The following is a 23,744-nucleotide window of genomic DNA, read 5'->3' as shown; positions in this document are numbered from 1 at the left end:
CCTCTGCCTTTCACTGAAGCAGCACTAGAACGCCTTCATTGTCGCGCGAAGGACAAATTTTTGCGCTTATGTATACTGCGTAATAAAGTTTGTGCGTTTAATGCTAAAGCTTCAGGCAAAAAAAAAATACTTTGGCAGACAGGTTAACCGGAGCTGTCTCGAGCACGATTCCGAAGCCTTAGGCAACGTTCCTGACGATATCGATGCAACGCAATAATCTTTCAAGGTTGATTTTCTAAAAAAAGCAGGTTGATTTTACAAAAAAAAAAAACTGATAGACTTATGTTACCTTGCAAATTATTTTGTGCGATCTTTTTTCTTGTCTTTTCTGTAGCGACGTCGTTACACAATAGGAACTGAGGAAGCCTGTAGCTGACTAGGACAAAGAAGTCAGAGTCTCTTGAGCTCAGATCGATATTTAAAAGCTCCCTTTAAAGGCAGACAAGGTAGTTTCCGACGTAGAAGATGTGATACCGCAAGCGAAGACTCACGAGGCAGCCATTACTGGTCTTGTTGAAATAAAACAAGCGAAACTATTCAAAGAATAAGGCGAAACGAGAAGGCGAAGAGCTTGTAGCCGCATAACAAGGTTCATCGTTAGGTGGATCTCACGTTTCACAGGCTGCGCCCAAAGAAAAAGAACAGTCAGTGTGAACAGCTTTTCGTAATAAACGGCTTAGAAAAGAGCGAAGCGGATTAAAATTCGTGGAAGTGACAAACCGAAAATGGGGTAAAGCACCATCACCCTATGGACGTCCTACTTTTACGCGGCTCATGTCGCAAAGTGTTATCGTTCACAGTGACGGTGCTAAGCTTCGCTTTAAGAGACGTTCACTTCCAGTATCTACAGCGCTGCAACACGGGCGCCATTACCGGGACCAGGCTGCATAAGAAGTTAAGCCTGTGCCGGGATAGGCAGACTGGTTACAGTTGAAGTTTTGAGAAAAAAACTGACGTATTTTGAAGAAAAGAGCGCTACAAAGACACGGACCAAAAGAAGAACATGTACGACAGACAGGCGCTAACTTCCAACTAAATGTATCTACTCCAACTAAATATATGTATTTCCGTATCTTCTGCGCAGAGATGTAACTTTAAGAAGATGTCGTACGCTGCTTTGCTTTGTGTGTTTGCTGAAAGTAGTGTTCCAAATTTATTTTTCGCCTAAACGAGTTGAGCACTAGCAGAACTTTGTTGCTGGGCGAGTCGGTGCTTCGGTGTCGTAGGTGAACGACCACGAATATACCCGCAGACGCACAGAGAAGAAAGAGTAAAACTGAAATATATTTTGTGATAAGTGAAATTTTGAAAAGGAGCCGTGCAGGTATGCGTGTCGTACAGGTGAAAGGACCTAGCATACACTGCAAGTGGTAGCTAACGTTCTTTCCCATGTGCCTACCGCAAAACAAAAGAGGGGCGTGCTTATTTATTTGCTCAGAGAAATTCATTTCGTGTCAACAGTTCTTGTTTTCTTGCATGTGCGTGTGTGCCTGCGTGTATGTTTGTGTACGCGCTAGTCCTATTGAATTGCGTATCACTAATGGCAAAATATAATTTGACAGTAAGAAAGTATCATTTCGCCGCTGTCCTAACTGTGACGCGGCTTGCTCGCACGGCACCCTATGCGAGCGTCTGACGTGACTCGTCCGTATCGAATAACAGCGTTAGGCTGTTCGGCAGTGATGCACAAGATTTTCTTTGAGAGAAAGTCATATTTACGAAGCTACAAGACGCAGTTTTATACAGAAGAGGCCAAGAGAAACGCGTGCTAGATAGTATAGTTACATGCATGAACTGTGGAGAAATCAACTGGAAGAGGATGCGTCTGTCGCTTCAAGACGCAACGTGTTTCCAACTTTAGAACATGAAGAAAGCACAGGTTCCAACAAGCATAATTTTAGTTCATACCTTTTGTGATACGTCTGTGTTATGCTCGACCACATCGCGTATTAGCAACGCGTTAGCTTACGCGTTAGCGCAGTAGGAGGACAAAGTAAATCTCCTTGCTCGAGCATGTATAGCAGGTAGCAGCAGTGTTCGATGCTAGGAACTTCACCGTTACTTGAATTCTTGGCTGACTTGTTTCCGTGGCAAGTCATTTTTGAATGTCGAGGCAGCTGCGCATCCCTTGCGACGGCTCAGTTTAAACGTTTGTCTTGCGGCCACATGGAGCAAACGGTCAAGAAATTACATTTACTTTTGTTAGGGCGTCCTGCTAATGCCAATAGGGGTTGGTGCAGGATAGGCACACACACTAAGCGTCCTGCCGATGTGATACGGCCAGCTTTTGACCAAGAATTAAATGTAGAGAACATAACTATGCATTGCTAGTTCGCTAAAATAGCATAAACAACGGTAACGTTACTCTTCGAAATTCAAGTCTGGGGGCAACGATACCGATAGCTGGTACAGTAAACAATCAGCTATATGTGTGCAGTAGATGTCAATGGCATAGGCAGGACAAATTAAGTGCATTTATTTCAACGTTTACGTGGATGTCATTAGTGCAACAAACTCGTCGTAGTTAATTTGGCCGTCTCCATCCGTGTCAGCTTCCCGTATCATTGCGTCGACTTCTTCGTTCGTCAATTTCTCGCCCAATGTTGTCATGACGTGGCGCAACTCGGCTGCGGTGATGAAGCCGTTCCCGTCTCTGTCAAAGACCTGCGCAGGAAATCAAGAAAAAAGTTCACCATTTTATAGCAGCTTTGTGATAACCGTGTCAAATGAAAGAGCCCCCACCCTAGGTGATAAAATTACTATACAAAGCATTTTCTTTGTATAAAGTTCGGTGAAGTCTACACAGTTCAGTTTAACGTTGATATTGAGCTGAGGCTGGTCACGCTCTTGTGAAAATGAGCCAGATCTTAATGTAACCGTAACAGGCACTGAAGCTGCAGGAAAGGACTCATGCTAGAAGAACAGAAGTCTAGGTGGCAGTGTTTAGAGGTTTGAGACTAATTTCTCGCTCACGCCATGCAAATGCTGCAGAGCATGCTTGCCCATCTTCGCTCTCATATCTGACAAATGCTCTTATCCACGTGTTCTGTGCAGAGACAGAGAGAGAGACGTACATCCTTTATTGTATGTATGGGGTTTTGTGTAAGTACGTTTAACATGTTTTACTCGTCGTACTTCGTTCATGCTAGAGTGACGCATGAAATGACTCATTTACACAACCCAACATACACAGGCTCACATAGTGGCAGCTAACTGGAACATCTGGCAGAAGCGGTTGCCTCGAAGGCAGAGGAAAAAGGCAGCTGCAGAGCGTGAAGAGCCGCTATAGGGCACCTGATGTAGCTCAAGGAAGCTACTCTGGAGTGCTCCTAAAGCGTGCACTTGGTTTACCGATTACTTTTACAAGGTAAAAGTTTAACTCATGTTGAATTTGATTGCATCCGAATCACAGCCGTAGGGCATGACCTTGTGGCGCTTTAGATGAGTTGTCATTTTTTAGCTTGCGATAAAGTCGGAAATTTCAACAGAGGGCGCTACGGCTAGAGCATAATCTCTGCATTTATTTCCAAGTGGTTGACGTTTGCTTTAAAGGCTGCAACCGTGACATGAATGTGCCACAGCAGATTCTTAGCGTTTGGATTCTGGTCGTGGCGATAATAATATCAGACCGCAACAGCGTAGGTTCTTCAACAACACGCACATGACTCCTTGATGCATATTCCGCCGATTGGCCGAGTGGTTGCAGTCTCTTACGCCCCTATAAAATAGAATTCAATTTATGTCCAGCTTAAAACGTAGTTACGGCTCAGTTATGTCTTCTCCAAGTTTGATGGGGCTGCAGCACGTCTGGTATGCCTTACGGGCATAACATTGGAGGACGAGTGTCATTATGCTTCTCTTTCGAGGATGGCCTATTATAGATATCGCCGATCGATTGCTTCAAGCGAACGCAGGGGTGAAGGGTGAATTCAGGCTTGAGCGCGAATTGGGGAAAGTGAAAGTTGAAGCGCGCTCACCTTGAACGCCTCGCGGATCTCTTCTTCCGTGTCCGCTGCGCGCGCCTTCTTGGTCATCATGGCGAGAAACTCGGGAAACTCCACGGTGCCGTTGCCGTCAGTGTCCACCTCGGCGACCATGTCTTTGAGCTCAGCCTCGGTAGGGTTCTGGCCAAGCGCGCGCATCATAGTGCCCAGCTCCTTTGTGCTGATCGCGCCGTTGCCATCCTTGTCGAACAGGGCAAACGCCTCGCGAAGCTCCGCGATCATGTCGTCGGGCAGCTGCGACACGGCAGCGTCAATCGCCGCTCGACCACCGCCACCACCGCCACCACCACTCGGTGCGGTGTCCTTTCTGATGCCCTTGGGCAGACCTTTGCTGCTGCCGCTGCCACTGGCACCGCTGGTACTCGGGCCGCCGGCATTCGGTTTAAGTGCACTGCTCCCTGGAGCTTTCGGCGGCGGCGGCGCCGTTGAAGAAGTGGTGGTGGTCGGTTTTTGGCCTCCTCTAGGGGGCGAGTGTGATGACGAGGATCGCTTCATGGCCACCGCTGACGTCCCGCCCCCGCCGCCGCGACCGTTGCCCCAGCTGGTGCAGTTGTCCAAGCTGTTGATAGTACGGAATGATGATTATGGTCTTCGATGCTGGCATGCACCCACTATGCGGATGATAGGTCACGAATCGGGCACAATTCATAACAACAACTCTCATGACGGGCACGTACAGAAATGTAAATTATTTTGATCATTTAAGGTAAGAAGTTCAAAAGTTAGCGCAGCCTAATATAGACTAGATTATAAGTCGGCCCAGTAGATAGGTGGACTTCCGGCCTTGACTTGGCCTGACGACGACTCCCTCAAGAACGCTGCATAAGACGAGGAGTGTTTCTGGTTGGTTTTCTTTCGGCGAAAAATTTCGACCTGTATTCTAGTTTATACAGTATAAAACGTGAAAGCATTCTCTGCAGTCGAGAACCGGTGTCATGGTTGAAGTTAATGCGCAACACAAGGGAGAATAGTTTTCTTCTACGAAGTTTAACACACGTTTCTCGATTAATGCAGCTATTGGGTTATCCTAGCTGCGTCTGTCAAGTTGCCCTTCACTCATGAATGAATGGTAGGGACACCATCGCTTCAAATACGGCTCCCTCAGAACGACGGTACTAATCTCGCCATGCTTTCCTGTACTACAGAGGCCGGAAGCAACATCATGACTACCCTGTTTTGAACACCTACTCATCAGCTAGCCCAAATCTGCTTTCAGGGGAGATATTAGTTGTTTTACAGCGAAGCTGTTTATGCGTCGCCTGTGCCGTCGTTGTCGGACTTCGCTAAAGGTATCATCATCAGCAATGGCTCCAAGGTTGTCGTCTTATTCCACAGCTGGCTCGTTGGCACCCCTCGGCGCAACCGCGCGAACGCGATCTTGCCACTGCTCCCGCGTTCGTCGTCGTCGTCTTCTTTCACAGCAAGGGGGGAGGGGAGGTATTCTGCAAGAGTCCACCTAGTGGACTGTCCATGTCGCCCGCTACTGATTAGCAGGGGCCGCTCGTCTCCTCCTCTCTCGTACAGCTGCATCCAATCAGGAGTGACCGAAATGGACAGTCCACTAGGTGGACTCTTACGGAATACCCATCAGGCTCCGTTGCCGCTCGTGATTCCAGCGTAGAATTTCACTTCTCTTCTGTTGTCGTAATGGCGAGACCGCGTTTACGTTGGTATGATCCATTGCTTAAGAGGTATGAGCCATTCATTGTCTTACGTGACGGGCGGATTTAATTTTGAAGCAATTTTGAAGAATCGCAAGCGGCATTGCCGGGCGGATGAGGCTAACCACGCCACCGAGCAAACTCGAGACGTCGAACACAAGCGACGACGGTGGACTGCGGGCATACCGTCGCTGACGCCATTCTCTCCGTCGCAGTGATGGGCCTTGCGCCCAATATACGGAGCTTTGGATTAGTGGGTTCATACATTCCATCCCAGCTACAACTATGGGAAGATCACGAGTACGTAGTGCGCACTCCTGAGGAAGAAGCTGCCTACCGCGAGCGTCAGCGAGCGTTGGCTCGCCGACGGGCTCGTTGTCGTAGGGCCGACCTCGAGCTGCGCGCAATTACCACTCAGACGGCCATAGAAGAGACAACACAAGACCAAGCAAATACAACATTACCTACAAAATGAATAAGAAAACAATCAGACGGGTTTTATTGCACGCCAGACCTTGCTCTCCCTATGGCGCGCAAAAAAGGGGCGGAGCAACTGCAAAACACAGGCAGAAACATCCCGCACAAAAAGAAAAAAACACACCGGGAGAATTGCAAAAAAGAAAAACATTCTTAAAGCATGCTCACCCCTCAAAGTACGCAGAAGCGAAAATGAGGGGAAAGAATGGTGAAACAAAAGATTTCCAATATAGACTGCCTGCGAAGTTTGAATTGCATGGTGTAACACTCTGTGTAACTAACACAGCTTAGGTGTGCGACCATCTTCATGGACTGAAAGATGCGGTGATGTGTTTTTTTTCTTATTGAGGAGCAGGAGAGCGTCTCGTGCAGCTCGATATCATCGTGCTTTTGATTATAAAGCTTCAAATGAGCGACTTCGATATTGGTGATATTGGCTGGGATTCTTTCATCATCATCATCATCATCAGCCTGGTTACGCCCACTGCAGGGCAAAGGCCTCTCCCATACTTCTCCAACAACCCCGGTCATTAGGTAATAGGATTCTTTCCTATTATGTGGCAAATGGCGAAACTTCGTTGCTTCTTCCGTCTAGAGCGCCCCGACATACCCTTGCCTGACTTCCTCCTCCCCCTCGTGAGCGATAACGACCGGTTCTCGGAGAGAGGATGTCCCGATTGGGAGCGTCTGCGCCCGAAGAAGGTTTCAGAAGGACAAAAGCAGGAGGGCGACCGGAGCGGGAGAAGCTGTAATCGGTGTCGTGCAAGACTGCCACGACCGAGACCAACGAATAACGCCAGACCTCGGAGGTCGACGCACTAAGCAATGGTGAATACCCCCTCTTCTTGCGAGCCTGCCTCCTGCGTGATTGTCAAGCGTCGCGGAAGCTGAGAAGACTCGATAAAGCGTTTTTGGTATGTTTTATTATCACCGCGTGTGATGTCGCGTTCGCGCTTGCGCGCCGTTGTGACTCCGAGGCCGGTAGCACAAGAGGTGCATGTGTTCGCTGGGAAGCTAGACCGTGCCCCTTGCACCTTATTCGGAGCTATAGAGCGGGCAGGCCCCGTCTACAGTATACAGTCGACACTGCGTTTCCCGAGAAACATAAAACCTCGAATATTTAGAAAAGGGTTGGCCATAATTTCTCACTGAATGGCACGAAAGGCACATCCACTGGCGATCCGATGTCACAGACGACAACTGACCCGACCACAGTGGCGACATCAATGACGATCAGGGTGGTCAAGGTGATCACGATGAAGACTCGAAAGCTGCGGACCCTCTGTTGTGGAGTGACAATAAATGTGGCATATCGGGACGCATAAATTTGAATAAAACTTGCAATGCTTTCGAAGACGAAAAATAATAAGAACAATTGATTCATGTGGGAGTAATTGGACTGCCATGAGTGCAGGAGTGAGAAGGGAAATAAAGCAACTAACCATATGCACCCAACAGAACAGGTCAGCTGTCACGCTTAATCTCTTTCGCTGCATTGGTGGTTTACGACTGCCTTGGACACTTCGGGGTGGGGTGGCCAAGTGTGAAGGTGGCACCGCCGGCGACATGCTGCACTTGGTGCGAACATTTGCAATAAATAAATAAATTAACAAATAAATAAATGCACTTTATTTTAGAAGGCGATGCGAGGGCATTCGAGTCGCCACATGAAGAGCGATGGTTTCAAGGCATGGAGAGAAAGCTAATATAATCGGTGTCTAGACAAGCGAAGGCGCTCTTATATGCTTGGAAAACAAGCATATTGAATACTAAAGAAGCGAAACTAATGATGTCTAAACAGTAGATATTTCCTGTGTGAAATAATTAGGCGCCGAAATAAGTTGAAATAGAGAAATGGGAACAAAAACGAAATACAATGCAGCCATCTGTTTCCCACTGAAACATTAAATGTAGCGGAACACCCTTATGGTTAAGAGAGAGCTAAGAGATATAGTGACAGTACACCAATTACTTTGTCTAAACTTAAATACACTCAACATTGACTGTAATATTATCTCATGGATTGAAAACTTTTTATCCAATAGAGCACAATTTGTCTCAACTAACAATTTTGGCTCTTCGCTTTGTCCTGTCAGTTCCGAGGTGCCGCAAGGTTCTGTTCTGTTCTCGGACCCTTGTTTTTCTCATTTATATTAATGATTTGCCTAACTGTGTAGCGTACTGCATAAGGTTATTTGCAGATGATTGTGTCATTTACAGAATAATATTATCAAATTCCGACACTATAAAACTGCAATCTGATCCAGACAAGGTAACTAACTGGTGCGACACTTGGAAAATGCGACTTAACAGCCAAAAGTGCAAACTAATGAGCATTTCTCGCAATACTGCATCGTCTAAACTATCCAGCTATCACTTGATGAACTCTGTACTCGAAGAATTCACTTCCTATAATTACTTAGGCATCCACATAACATCTAATTTTTCCTGGCAAGCACACATAAACCACACCGCTAGCAATGCTAAACGCAGGCTTGGTTACCTCCATCGCAATTTCTCTATGGCACCTGCTAACTTAAAGCTACTTCTGTACAAAACACTAATATGTCCCAAGCTATGAATATGCCTCTTCTGTATGAGACCCTGGCTTAGATTACTTAACAAATTCAATAGAATCTATACAAAATCGTAGCGCATGTTTCATTCTTACTAACTATTCTCGGACATCAAGCGTAACATCTATGAAGGCTACTTTAAACCTCTTTCTCTTCTCATCCCGTAGGAAGTTAGCACGCTTATCACTGCTGCACAAAATTTATTACTACAATCCGGAATTAAAAAGCGAACTTTTGTCCGAACCTGTATACGTATCATCTCGTTGTGACCATCACCATAAATTGAGCGTTCCACACTGTCGCACGAACCTATTTTTTTATTCATTTACTCCTAAACTACCAATGAACGGAATCATCTGCCGGCCTTAATTGTTAACACAACGGATACTTCTGTTTTTAGAACTACTATAGAAGAATACTTCTGTTAATCGCCACTTTCTATTTTTTATATTATACCCTGTTATCTGCGCATGCTCTGTATTTCGTTCCACTCCCTTCTGTAAAGCCTTCGGTACTTGAAAGTACAATAAATAAAAAATAATAAATAAATGCTATATTTGTGACACTTAAGTCTACTTAATGCTGAAAACGCAAGGCTTCCATTAGTCTTTCTTTTTTCATTCGTTTTTGTTTTGCTGGATAACAGTGAGGACAATAATACAAGTTGAGGACGTATAGTACCTGCGCCGTGAAACTTAACAAAGTTGTATACGTAATTGAATAGTTATTTGGGAGGCAAAATATATATTGGCTACGGTGTTTAACACCTGCGGCCGTATAACGTAAAACTATTCCAATATGTTTTTATTCCAATCTCCTGACGTCAAGTTTGCGTAACCGCCGACGCAAACATCGGGCGGTCACCCGCAGGGTTGTCTGAACAAGCCAATCAAATGCTCTCCTCATTCATAGGAGGTCACTTTTGTTTGCTTGAAAAACGAATAACATTGCTTGCACTGAGTGGCTTGTCGTATCTAATTGGCTCACAAGAGGCGAGGAGTGCTCAAGTGGAGAGGGATTCGATGGGGTCGAGCCACTGCACTGAATATCGATAACCGGATGAAGAGGGTGGTGCCGGCGTCTGCGATTGGTCCGCTTTCTCTTACTTAGCTTGCGGTGGCTCGTCGACAATCGCGGTGGCATGCAACGGAAGCTTAAGAATGACGCTAAAACGGATCCTCAGCAAAGAAGAGTTGGCAGAAGGAGGTGCTAAACATGCCGAAAGTTCTCGAAAACGTTACACGGCCACGCAAAGAGTTTAATTACACGGAAATAAACCCATGCTCTCCGACAGCGGCGAGTAGCCAGTGCCGGAGCGATTGGCGGCAGCCATCTTTTATTCCTTTCGGAACGGGGCAGCCTGCGGCTATTCAGAAGAGAATTCACTTTTATTCGGCATATTAATGCATTTTTGACGCGGTAAGTTTTTGCGGTTTTGTGACGTGGCGTGACCGCAGGTGAAATGGGCGCAGCCCGAAAACTTTTGACCAATAGCCTAGGGCTAATGGCAAAAAGGCGTCGAATAAGAAATAACTATTTTTCATTGCTCGGTCAAATTATGCATAATCAGTGTGTACACGTCATATCAGATGGGGAGCTATCGCGGTTTTCGAGACGTCGCGTGACAGACAGGTGAAGTGGAGGTGGTCCAAAAAAGTTTTTGACCAATCGCGGTGGTCTGATTGCAGAATTGGAATAGTTTTACGTTATAGCGCCCCTGAGTTGAGCATCTGGATGTTGAATATGGATTTAACAAACAAAAGCGAGGAGCTGTATCGCTTTCCCGCGCGAGTACGAGCTCGCTTCGCAGGCGCCTCCTGTCGGTCAGCCCTGTGAGCTCGAAAAAAGTCTACCGAGCATAGCATCGTCGACGAAGTGGTGGGAAATCGTCTGGCAAATCTATGCAACTGTGCCCACACGAGTGCCCGCTGAAGCACTCCCAAATTACCTTATTAAGCTAGAAAGCGAACGAAAGCTGGCTTCTACGAACATCACATCTGCTTTTGGAAAGCCCAACAACAAAATTGTAAGAATTTATGTGGAGTTTATGGCAGACGTCCAAAACGGGAAAGTGGGAGGCTATTATTCGGAACTTAACATTCGATATACTGTTACGTTCGACCGGCGTGGGCTGGCGATCTTCGGGGAAGCGACCGTCTGAAAGGCGCCGGCATGTCTGCGGCGCCGACTCGCTGTGAAAACAAGAATGCGCCGAGTCAACGGGCCATTGACTCCACCATGTCTGCTGCGACACTTATGAACACTGTGTCTTCCCTAGATCCCTAGGTGATGGAAAACAGCCGTTCGACCAAACGGAGCGTCCAAAGTCATCGTAGCCGACCCGCCTTTGAGGGGGAGGTTTTAAGCACTCACTTCCGCAAAGGTTGCACTGACCACCCCAAGGTGAGAGGGTTCTCGCAAACACGGTGCTGCCCCGAGCAAGCGCCTCTTTATCCCAGAGTCGACTCCGCAGACAGCCCCCGCCGCATCTGTCCATTGACTGACGACTTCTAAGCAGCGTGAGACGGCGCACCGCAGGACATCTTCCCGGAACTCCCCTGCTCCAAACAGACCGTGACGGTGTCGGCATACGCACTAACAATACTTGCTCCGCCGACCGCGTCCAGACATCTCGGCGCCATTGCGTTGGGGACGCGGCGCATTTTGGTCCTTACAAAGCGAGTCGTCGCAGCAGACATGGTGGCGCCAACGGCCTGTTCACTCGGCGCATTGTTGTTTTCACAGCGAGTCGGCGCCGCAGACATGCCGGCGCCTTTCCGACGGTCGCTTCCGCGAAGATCGCCAGCCCCTGCCGGTTGAACGTAACAATACACACTACCTTTCGAGTCCCAACCAGCACTTGATTCCGGCGTGCAGTTTAGGTTTTACCTTGGGTGAGTAAATATTTACCCTCTTATTTATCATCGCATAAAAAGGAAAAATATATATAAAAGCTCTTGAAAGCTAAACTTAGTATAGCCTTCAACAGTGGCTCCACGCAAGTTTGATGCTACGAATGATGCGCGTTTGGTGACCCGGACAGGGCCGCGTTAATTGAAGGAAGATTGCCTGATGTTTATCGAAAATCGGTGGATGCAATTAGTCTAGGTGTTGGCAGAACGTTACATTTAGCTTGTGTTCACGAGGCTGATCGTTTCTTTGTCAGCTGTGTAGATGATAAGCGCAGTGTGCCCACCACGACCTATAGCGCGGACGCTCTTCTGCAACGCAGCGCCACGCCACTAAAGAAAGATGGGAAGAATGTTTTTGCCGTTTTTTACCTAGGTGACTGTAGAAATCCCCTCATGGTAATACTAAAGAACCACAATTATAGTTTCACGCATCGACAGTAACTGCACATTATTGAGTATTCACTGTGTATCCACGACCTCCTCAACTGAGGAATACGTTATATTGCATTTCACATGTTCCGGCAAACAGGTCTTCTCATTCATTTACTGTTATGGTTTTCACACTAGTTTAGCAATTTATTTTACTTATTTGAACATACTATCAGCCCTTTACAGGGCCAAGTTAGGAATGAGTACAATAACGTATTACATGCTATACAACAATAAACACTAAACAAACAGCAGTGGATATGATCAGGTATACACAAACAATATTAAGAACAATTCATCACATTTACTGCATCAACTTGTGGCACTTATAGCACAGCACTATAATGTAACAAAAACTGAAATCACGCGCCACTAAGAAGAGTATTGAGGATAGTGGGCCCGAAACTGCTCGCAGTCTGTCGCGCTTACCACTCTCTCCGGCAGTTTATTCCATTCTCTCGCAGTTTGCAAAAAGAAAGAATATTTAAAACAATCCATAGAAAATCTACCCTATTTCACGTACTTTGAATGTTTATTCCTTACTACCCGCGGCGTTGTATCGGTTATGTAGCGTTCCTTGTTTACCAGCGCCATGTGATTCACAATGCTGTAAAAAAGGCTCAGCCTTTTCTGTTTCCTTCGCGTTTTAAGTAAAGGAAGGTTTGCCTTTTCATAAAGCACTGACACGGAGTCTTGCCTTCGATATTTGGAAAAAATGAAGCGCAAGGTACGCTGTTGCACACCTTGTAATTTTAGTGCGTTCTTTTGGTCGTATGGATCCCAGACTTCACACGCATATTCCATTATAGGACGAACTAGCATTTTGTATACGATAAGTTTGGATTCTGCGGGTGCTTGTTTGAAACTCCGTCGAACAAATCCTTATCGTTGATTTGCCTTGCCTACTATATTGTCAATGTGCGTCGTCCAGCTCATATTTGCAGCCAACGTTACGCCCAAGTACTTGTATTCGGTCAACCCATTTAGTTGGGTACCCGATAGGGAGTACTTGAACTGTAAAGGGGCTTGTTTGTGTGATATTGTCATGCATACAGTTCTTTCCAAGTTCAGTGACATTTGCCACTTCCTACACCGTTGATATATTTGATCTAAGTAAGAATTTAGTTTAAGTTGGTCAGCAGTGGAGCTTACTTCAGTGAAAATAACGCAATCATCTGCAAATAATTTGGCTTGAATTGGTGGGTCTGTTATCAGGTCATTCATATATATTAGGAAGAACAGGGATCCCAGCACAGAGCCCTGCGGCACTCCGGAGAGAACCTCACATATTGTAGACTGGCTTTCTTTAACACTAACGAACTGTCGCCGATTTGTTAGAAAAGCTTCGATCCATTGGACAACTTTGCAGTTACCTAACACGACTCTTAAATTCAATAATAGTTTCGTGTGACTAACAGTATCGAATGCCTTCTTAAAATCTAGATAAATTATATCTACTTGACCTCTTCGATCTAGCACTTCACAGATGAAATGCGCTGTTTCCACAAGCTGTGTCACTGTCGAGAGGCCGCTACGAAAACCATGCTGAGACTCAATGAGGAAATTTTTGTTTGTCAAAAATTCTCTGATGTGTTTGGAGACAACGTGTTCAAGAACTTTGGATGGTGTTGACGTTTGTGCAATAAACCTGTAGTTGGAAACTCATTTAAGATCTCCGCCTTTTCCTATTGGGATTATATTAATTTCCAATCGTCAGGTAGAGCCCCCGACGACAGTGATTTCTGAAAGATAAATAAGAGGTATTTGGCCATCCACTCTGCGTACCTCATTAAAAATGCGTTAGGAATTTGATCAGGTACGGACGATTTACATTTCTTTAGATTGAGCAATAGTTGAAATATACCTCGCTCAGAAAGCTAGAGCTCGCCTAGAGGAAGGAAGCAACGAGAAACGCAAAAGTCGTCTACTTCGCCATTGTCTTTAGTAAAGACACTTGAGTAGAAACTGTTAAGCCCATCTGAAATATGCTCTTCATTAGTAATAAAGCCTTGAGTCGTACTCAACTCAGAGATTGCCTTTTTATCTTTTGAAAAGTGCCTCCAGAACTTCTGGGGTGAGTCTTTAAGGAACTTTGGCATTGTAACACTAAAATACTTCTGTTTGGACTCTCTTATTTTATCCTTCAACTCTTTTTTGAGCGTAATAATATGTTCTAACAGATCTAAATCACGCACACGTTTGTACCTTGTGTTGGATCGTTGTATCGTCCTTTTCAAATGGATAATTTAGCGTGATATCCAGGGGTTAAGCAGACGTTTCTTTTTTACCCCCAAGGGCACAAACTGGGTTATGCATTTGTGTACAAGGGCTTTAAACATTAGCCAAACATTGTTTATATCCATATTTTGTTGAAGGGAAAGCTCCTTAAACCGTTCAAAAGGAATGTCCAATTCGTCAAGTATAACCATATCAGCGGCCATATTGTAGTTCCTGTAAGTCGAAACACGTCTGGATACATTTCCATTTTGCTGCAACGTCAGTGTTAAGCCAACAATGGAATGATCAGAAATTCCAGGAAAAATCTCAACATTGTGTGGCGGAAGGAACTAGTTTTCAATCAGAAATATAAAGTCAAGGACAGACTTGCTGGCTTGCTGGAGACGAGTGTATTCATTGACAACTTGGTGAAGACTGTGCGAAAAACACATTTTAACTAGTGCGGCTGGCAGACTCGCATTCTTTATTTCCCGGCAACGCGCTGTCCCACAATACTCCAGGAACATTAAGATCACCTGCTACAATAACGTTATTGTGTTGCACACGAAGGAAATGCATGAAATCATTCAGTCTCTCCATAGCTGCTGCGCTTGTCCCAGGTGGGCGATACACTGCACCGATAACAACATCGTTTACCCCCCCCCCCCCCGTCAAAAAAAAAATTACACCACGCTGTTTATATATCTAAAGGATACTCAAATACTGTATAACGTAGTCTCCTATCAATAAAAATCGCCACACCCTCACCTCGGCTGCTACGGTCGTTCCTTATGACTTTGTACCCCAGCGGACAAATTTCGTGATCATAAACTTCGGAGTAGAGCCTTGTTTCCGTTACTATCACTACATCAGGCTCGTGCTTGGTCAAAACATACTCCAGTTCAATGCTTTTGTTTAAAAGGCTACGGGCATTAATATTGAGCAAAGTGAAGCCTGCGTGTCTGGTGACGTCAGTCAGATATTAACGCACTAGTTCCAGCTGCGTTCTGGTCTGTCTTTTGCTGACACATTACATAACATTGCTTCTTCGTGTCATTCCAGGCGTAAGTGATCTTCAGTGAATCTTCATCTTGTCGTAAACCGGAATAACTTTGTGCCCGCTCTTCCTATCCCTCAAATCACTGTTCCAAAGGTTCCTTCGCTTCTGTCTAAGATCCTTTGAGTTCATTAGTAAAAATACCTGTCCCTTTAAGTTTCCGAGCACTCCGAAGTACAGCCTGCCTTTCATCAAAATTAGTAAAGCGCAGGAATATTGGCCTAGTTTTGCCTGAAGAATACTTTCCAATTCTGTGCAGGCGTTCTACACTCGTAACAGAAACATTGAGCTTCTCTAGAAAAGCTTTGCCAACTACTTCACCTTTCAATTTTTCTGATGTTTCATTTTCTATCTCTGAGAGTCCCATTACGGTGAGGTTGTTGCTTCGACTGCGGTTTTCGAGAACTTCAAGTTTTTCTGCATGCCATCCAAGCACGTACGTAAGTTAGAAATTTCTGTTTCTGGTTGTTATATTTTCTTAGCTGAGGAATACTAGACAAAACAGTCTCAACCTTAGCAACTGTTGCCTTTAGGTCGGTCACATCAGTCTTCAACCGTTTAATTTCAGCCAGAATTTGTTCTAGTAACTCTCGCTCAGTATCCGGGCTCGTTTCAACGTCACCACAACATAACAATTGCATCATATCATCCAAACATTCACTGGAAATCGCACAGAGGGCTTGTGGGCTCGGGAGCACTAGCAAACCAGGACAGTCGTCGTTGAAACAAGCGTAAGAGCATTTGTCACAAACCTGTGTGAAGAACAAAAGTGAGTTTGTAGGTCCTTTCATCGCGGTGTTGCCAAGCCCACTGTCGCCGCAGCGATAGTCCATCGTCGAAGAAACCGCCCCATTTGGTGATACCTATGATCTCGCTGCTTCCCAATGCAACAACACTCGCGTACCGTGCGTTGGGTTCACTTCAACGAAGCACAGGGGGTCGAAATCTGTCTGGAGCCCTCCTCCTCCCCATTTAGGCACGCCTCTTCCATAGCCAAGCCGTCGTTTTGGCACGTAACACTGCAGAATGTAGTTACTGAACTTTAATATTTTGGCCCTGCAGTAGCTGATGACCAAGACAACAAAAGAAAAAGGACACTACAGAGCAGCGGCATGTTCGCCAGGGCCTTGGGAAGGTAGCGCTATAACGAACACTCTCTGAGTTGAGCTTCCGTACTCAGGCGCCGACAAACTGTTCTCGGGTAAAGGATTGCGTCACATTGTTCCTCGCACGTTCAACTGCGCGCTCGTCCTTAATAGGCTGTAAATCTGGTCATCAAGGGAGTCCAAGCCCGTACGTGTGGACAGTTGTAATTCTAGCTGAGGGCCATTTTATCTGACGCGCACCAACAAGTTGTGCGTCAGAGCATTGGATGGTTTCGACACACGTACGCATTCGACACACGTACGTACGTGGCTGCTCCGACCACCCATTCAGGGACGGCGCGGTACAATAATTGATGTCGCTTCGTTCAGCAAGTTGGCAGTGCCCACCATACGCGCAAGCACTGCTTAATGCTCTCTAGTGAAGCGTAGAGACATAGAGCGCAGCAGGCCACGGAGCAGGTCACGCACGTCCCCGACATATTGCGATAAGTTGCCACCAACCACTTTATTCTGCAATACCTATAGCATTTACGCAATTCCTGCGAATGTAATGGCCTGTAGACAGAAGTTTCTATGTAGGGACTTGTTCGCCTTCTCTCCAATTAAGGAAACTTTTCATCGCTTACTAGGCTGTCCCAGTTCGGTCAGATCACGATGAGCGAGTTTTCTGTAGGACCGGCGTGTAAGTGTTGCTCCCAAAATAGCGCTTAGTGGTGCAGACTTAGGTATGAGTTCATTAATTGTAACCCTTAGAAGGTCAGCTTAGTTGTGGAGAGAGCCGACTGAAAGAATAAAGACATACTTCAGTGACAAATAATTCAATGGGCCAATTATTCTGCTTGGTGCTAAAATATTGGCGTGCCTTATACTTTTCTATGTTATTGCAACACTGTTGTAGCTAGAATACATTGGTGTTGGTTTGAGCGGATTCTCATTTACAGCTCCTTTCGTCTTGGAACTATTTAATCCGTGTTAAGTTATATTCGTCTCACACTTCTTATTGGAATATTAAACAAAATTATTTAACGGTCACTAGGGATCACATCCTCATGATATAGCACATCACAGCAGCAGTAGCAACACAAGCGCTTTCGTGTTGATGGAAGTCAAGCTCACTGATATTCAGTCCGTGATTCAATCCCAAACATTATCTCCAGCACGCCTGACCTCTGTACTGTCTGCTCCTCTTTATCACGTCACCCTGTTTCCCTATCCTATGTGTACGGTAGGCAACTGTAAAAACAGTGCTAGTTAATATACCTGCCAGCCTTTTGCGACCACGTATGTGCCACTGAGTGTGTGCGCTGGGTATGTGTACTCGTTAAGTGAACATTAAGTGAAGGTTTTATGCGCCCCTGGGACCGCTGGCTATGTGTTATTGGGTTTGGGCCTGCTTTAAATCTCATATCTCGCCATTAAGAACATTCTGACTTACTTATTATAAATACAATCACTACACCCAATAACCTATACGTGACTCTTCGTTACACAACAGGCGCATTATTCATGGAACCGTTTTCTTCAAATCACGAATGCTTCGCATACGTAGACGTCAACTACAGTTGAGTCTGCAACATTTTTTATGTTGAGAACGTCTATTATACGCCCGCGTTCACGGATAATAGAGCTGCCCATTCCGTTATCCACACAAGACGTTGCTGAGCTCATTCTACCTCAAAGAAAAAATGGACTCTATTGCATCATGTATAGCTTCAGGTTTCTGTACATCTCCAGAAAGTGCTCGGCGAAAGTGAGACGCAAGCGGCCGCTGGTCGAATTGAGCGAAGGAGATTGGAGAAGGTCTAGCGAGAAATCGAATGTTTGGGTAAGCTAAGTCAGTTAAACTAACTGCTGAAAAAGAAAGAACAATGCGGAAAGAAACACACACACACGCAAAAAACGCACAAGGCATATACGAAAAAAAAACGAGAAAAATTACAGAATAACGCATGGACAACTGACCTACACTTATTTTTGTTCTTGATCAGCTTAGGCGACAAAGCAAAGCCCTCTCGTTCGCATCCAATGCCAGGGTTAACGGAACCACACATTTTATCCTGTCCTTTCTCGTGTTTTAGTTTAGCCTTCTGTGAATTATTCACAGAAGGCTAAAAGGGCTTTGGAAACTCAGAAAAGGAAGCCCGCTCCCACCGAGGCGTCAAATCAATTTTCCTTGACGACGACATCGCACAGAAAAGAGGGTCGGAAAGAAACAAACCCACATAAAACAGAGCTAGCAGTCACAAAAAGGAACGACAAGAATTGCATGGAACTCAAATAGACAAGAAGGACGAGAAACGCCCAATGATTTGCAGGAGCTATTTTCGGTTGTGGGCGCCTTTCTAGTTTCGTATTTCGTCGTGCGCTGCCCCGTGTCGCCTCTCTGCTCAACCGTATATTTCGTGTCTTCCTTTCCTCTGCGGGCAAATCACGCTGGTGGTCTGAGACCACCGTTTCGACACTTGAGCACCGCCTTTAGTGAAGCTGAGATAGGGTCGCCCTGGGGCTCTTGATCCCTCCACGGTCCAACCCCCGCCCCCTTCCCTTTCCGGCACGGAACGAGTCTCTCTTCTTTCGGAAGGTATAGCGCTGGCACGATGGCCCACACGACGCCTCGCCATGAAATTGCGTGTAAGGGTCGGGGTGGCGTCGGGCGGGCGTGCAGGCAGGCGTGATCCCTAGCGATAACAAGAAGGAACGCCAGGCAGATTTTGATGACCAAAGACGGTGACTTGTGCCGAGGCGTTCAACAGGAGAATGGGAGCCTGCCGCAGCACGGACGATTTCTCTTGGTGCTTTTAAGCTAAGATGTATTGAGGAGTAGCCCCTATCTTCTCTTTTGGAGAGTGCACTGCGCCCAAGCTCTCTATCTGTGTGTCTCCCTCGTTCAGTCGTTGCGGCCACCCCGTTTGCGCTAGCTCGAGGCATCCGCCGTTTTGTTGAAGGCAGGTGGAAAAAGTTCCGGACGAATGGTGGCGGGGTAATTTTATGCTGTTCACATTTCATTTGCTCCGCAAACTTCGCAATGACTGGTTCTAGTGATTTGGACTTTCTAAAGGTCGGATACGTGAACAGGACTTTGTGCGGTAACGAGCAGGTGGTGGCTTCTGTTCGCGTAATTATTGAAATACGCTTATTAAAAGAGAGAAACCGAATCAGGGGCTCAGAACCTGGATGCGTTTGCGGACATGGGATGTTACAAGGAATACTTCGGCAATAAATGTTGTATTATACATTCAGCAATACAAAGCAATACATCCTCTATTATACAAATATATATATATATATGTATATATATTTAACGAACCGCAGGTAGTCGAAATTCGTCAGGAGTCAACCACTATGGTGTGCACAATAATTATACTGTTGTTTTCGAACGTAAAGCCCCAGAATTCATTAATTCACAATTATATATTTATACATTTGAACCTTGACCTTCGCCTGTAGTATCATCTCAACCTCAAGAGGTCGCGACCTACTCTTGCTTACCACTTCAGTGCGCGAAGTTCTCTGCGGAACAGGGTCCTGCTATTTTTTTTTTAAATGTGTTGGTCACAGGGCAGACTGCAACCAGTGATAAATGCTCGATGGGCATTTAAATTAATACGACATGAAATATTTCATAATAGAGACACTGCACAAGGCGCTCACCAATAGTGGGTGAAACAGGATCGGACGGAATTGTGGCACACGGGAAATAGTGCACGCAGTTTAATTAAGCCAACTTTTCCTGTAGCAGCTGAGGTCTGTTTTGCAGGCTTACACACATTTATGTTTCACAAGCATCCCCCCCCCCCCAAAAAAAAAAAGAAACGCTTTGGGGGTAGGGGGAGAGAGGAGGGGAAGCTTTGCTCTCCCATCCGCGAGCCAGCATCGTTCGCAAGTCGCGGCGCTGAGGAGCCATCTGTCGCACGAAGTTGGAAATTCCCCAGCTAGAGTGAAGCGCGCGCGCACACCGAGTCACTACCTGCCGCGATTTCCCTTTGCGGCTTCTGGGACAGCGAGGAGTTCGCTTGAGCAATGGCTTCTTTCGCGGTCTCAACAGAACTCCCTTAACTGAAATAAACTCTTTGTAGAGAAGCAAACATCATAGAGAAACAAAGCATAAAGGAAAGCCAATGCAAACACTGGCAGCAGTATTTGTTAGGACGAGACATTGTGACTCGGAGAATTGAAGAATTACAGCGGGACTCGAGAGGTAATATACCGCTCGGAAACCATTACCGGTGTTTCGTTAGAGTAGCAAAATGGTCGCAGAGGGAAATTAAAACAAGTGGAGGGCGTTTGATGATTGCACTGAGCGTTTTACAAAAACTACGGCTGTGTCGGCAACGCATGGAAATACCTGTGCACATAACAGTCAATGTCAGTGTCACCAGCTTCAGTATCAAAAGCGTACATGAAATTACCTGATGTTCCGCCACACGCTCGTAAAAAAAAAAAAGAAGAAAGGCGCAGGCGTAGTCACGGGAGTGTTTGCGGAAACCACAACGCGTGTTGCCCGTTTATCATCGGCGTGTCAACAAAGTACGTCCGAAGCTCTCCATGGTAATGAACGCGCTAATGTGGTAGCCCGAGAGCTCGCTAACCGGGCACCATTGGAAGAGCTGTCCAACCCAGACGACGCACCGACAGAACCACTGAACTGCACTGAAACTCTACACTATTACAGAGATAGCAGGAGGCACTTCCCTCCACCACATAATTCCCTTAATCGAGAAGATGCCGTCGCGTGGCGACAGCTTCAAACTAATTCATTTCCCTGCCTCTTTTATCTTCACCTCTTCTACCCCACACAATATCCCTCATACTGTCCCTACTATGGAGCAAAGCCCACAGTATATCATTGCACCCGGGAGTGCCCACAGCCTCCATGCTACACCCCTATTCCTTCACCTTCCTTCTGTGAGACTGCGCTGACCAGCTTAGACCCGCAAGACCAGCGACGGCTGATCCGGCGGGCACGCGGAGTGGCGCGAGCCAATGCGGCCTTGAAAGAGGAAGTCAACCCATCTCATTACAAATAAATGTTTACTCTCTCTCTCTCTCTCTCTCTCTCTCTCTCAGAAGCTAACAGCAGTGTTTGCAATGACACTCTTGAGACCATAGCCGCCTGTCCAAGAGATAGGTTGTGTGAAAAAGTAAAATTCGCAGTACCGCCGGAAAGGCGAAGCACCAATTGCAATAGCAAATTAGCAGACATCTTTACGAAGTAAGGATAGGAATTTTAACGGTCCTTTAAACTTGTAAACATTATCTTACTAAATACATTAACAAGTGTGATGTCACACGCGCACGAGCAAACATGTGCACATCTCCCTCGGTGACCACGGGAACTCGCCGCCAAGACGCTGGAGTGAGGAAGCGCGGCAGCAGGAGCGAGCGAATTTACCTTCGTGCTGGCTCTCGCTTCAGCGTGAACCAAGCGACAAGCACAGAGAGCACACGACGCTATTAGCTCTCGGTGCACGTAGACTCTGTACTCTTTGCGGACCGCTTTCACGATAGGGTCCAGGCGGTCGCTCGGGCGCGCCATACGCAGTCGCCGCCGGTGTAAAACCGCCCCCCCCCCCTCCCCCGATGCCTTGCGCGTGATGCAAGACGGCGCGTTTCTTGCCCGTTTCACTCCTTTGCGCGCGCGAGATAGAGCCGCCATCGTCGGCTCAACTTCGCACGCTGTCACTCGCAAATACAGCATACGGAGCGCGGAGACGATGTTATCACCCTTGGACTTTATACGTGACATCACGGCGGTGACGACGACGGCAGAAATTCGCTTGGAGTGTTCATATAACTGTTATCTCAATAAAGAGTAGTCACTCATTTCAGCAATGCAAGCATTAGGGAAGTTAATTAGCGACAGTACTCCACACACTTGCTAATTAATTATTTAGACTAAACGAAACGCTTTTATCGTGTCAATTAACTCCCATGAACGATTTACGGCGGTATTGTGACACGAATATTCTACCACAGCTGCGATAATGACTTTAGACAGAAAGTTTTTCTTGCGCGGTCTCCAAGCAGATACCACGTCGTTCTGATTGGTATGTGTTTTGTTCATTTTTATTTTGAGAGCTTGCGCTAAATATATTCCAACATCGCACGGGTGCCTAAATTATTTCAGATCTCCTTTCACAAGGCTTTCTTTCGGAATGAGCGAGAACAAAGTTGTGAATGTCTGGTGTTCTCCCACAGCCCGTGTGGTAATAAAGCATGGGCCATTAACAACGAAATGGCCGTGCTAAAGGGCTCCACTGTTACTATGTATTTGTTTCGACAATTCTGTAACGGACGAACGTTGCCTTGCGCAGCCAACGTATAGTACGTTCTGCTCATTTCTATTGCAACGACACAGTTGCATCTGGGGCATCCGGGCATACGCGTTGTTCTAAATGCCACTCTGCACGCGTGTATGCCGTGCTCGGGTTTTATAGCCCGTGCGGAAACTGTGATACACGCATGGCGGAATGGCTAAGTACGGACCGAGTCGTCGTATCCGCGCATTGGAATTTTACCATGTGTTACTAGTTTCCCTCGTTTGCAGAGGAAGCAAGCAGATAAGACTTCGAGAAGACGACGTGAGGAAGTGGCACGGATGAGAAAATGTAGAGCCATAAACGCCAACGGAGGCGGATACTGGAGGGCAGTGATTTCCCTGCAGGGCAATTTTCGAAGCGCGGTCACGTAACATTTTTTCTCCGTGGCCCAGTGAATGTATTCTTGCTGGCAGTTTGTGCTGGCAGCTTGCAGCTATTGGCCAACTACTTTAGGACTCACCGTGCACACCCGAGCAACATGTTGCGTAGCGAAAAAAGATAAATAAATCCAGAGAAGGCTCAGTTTTTCAGACCTTTGTTAACTACTGAAGCTGAAGCTCAGTTCAGTTCAGTTCAGTTTCATTACCTTAAAGGACCGTTTCAGGGCGGCATTACCGCGGTTCTTAGCGTCGCAAGGTAACGCTGATGAATTTTGAGCAACATATTCAAAATTATACCTTCGTGTTGCTGCTGTACATCGTTTTGCTTGGCTATGTTCACACCTTCGTCAGAAAATTGCGACCGTGCGAAATATGTTCTGGTGGCAAATTGTTAATGTAGAGCTCTGGGCTCATTGAATTAGCTAACACAGCTTGAAGAGCTTAGGCGAATGAAAAGGTGCGTCGTCGACAGTTAGTTTTCCTACGTTTGTTACTATTGTGGCTGTGGGAGGCTAGGATGTAGGTCGGAGATATTACCAATATGATGAATTCAAAACTATCGAGGGTCAACAACTGAGCATTATTGAACTCGATAGCAAGGCGAA

General features: G+C 46.2%; 1 protein-coding gene across 1 annotated transcript; it reads right to left on the bottom strand.

The window, feature by feature from the left end:
• Window positions 1-2,487: 2,487 nt before the first annotated feature.
• LOC142570906 (uncharacterized) lies at window positions 2,488-4,548 on the bottom strand. Its single transcript, XM_075679207.1, has 2 exons — window positions 3,978-4,548; window positions 2,488-2,664 (listed from the first exon to the last, which is right to left on the bottom strand). The coding sequence occupies exons 1-2, from the start codon at window positions 4,497-4,499 to the stop codon at window positions 2,488-2,490; spliced, it is 699 nt and encodes a 232-aa protein (XP_075535322.1). The 5' UTR covers window positions 4,500-4,548.
• Window positions 4,549-23,744: the final 19,196 nt, after the last annotated feature.

The sequence above is a fragment of the Dermacentor variabilis genome, chromosome 2 (assembly GCF_050947875.1).
Source record: "Dermacentor variabilis isolate Ectoservices chromosome 2, ASM5094787v1, whole genome shotgun sequence".
In the NCBI taxonomy this organism is placed as follows: domain Eukaryota; kingdom Metazoa; phylum Arthropoda; class Arachnida; order Ixodida; family Ixodidae; genus Dermacentor; species Dermacentor variabilis.
Note: the sequence above shows the minus strand (reverse complement) of the source record. Positions and strands in the feature narration are given on the sequence as shown.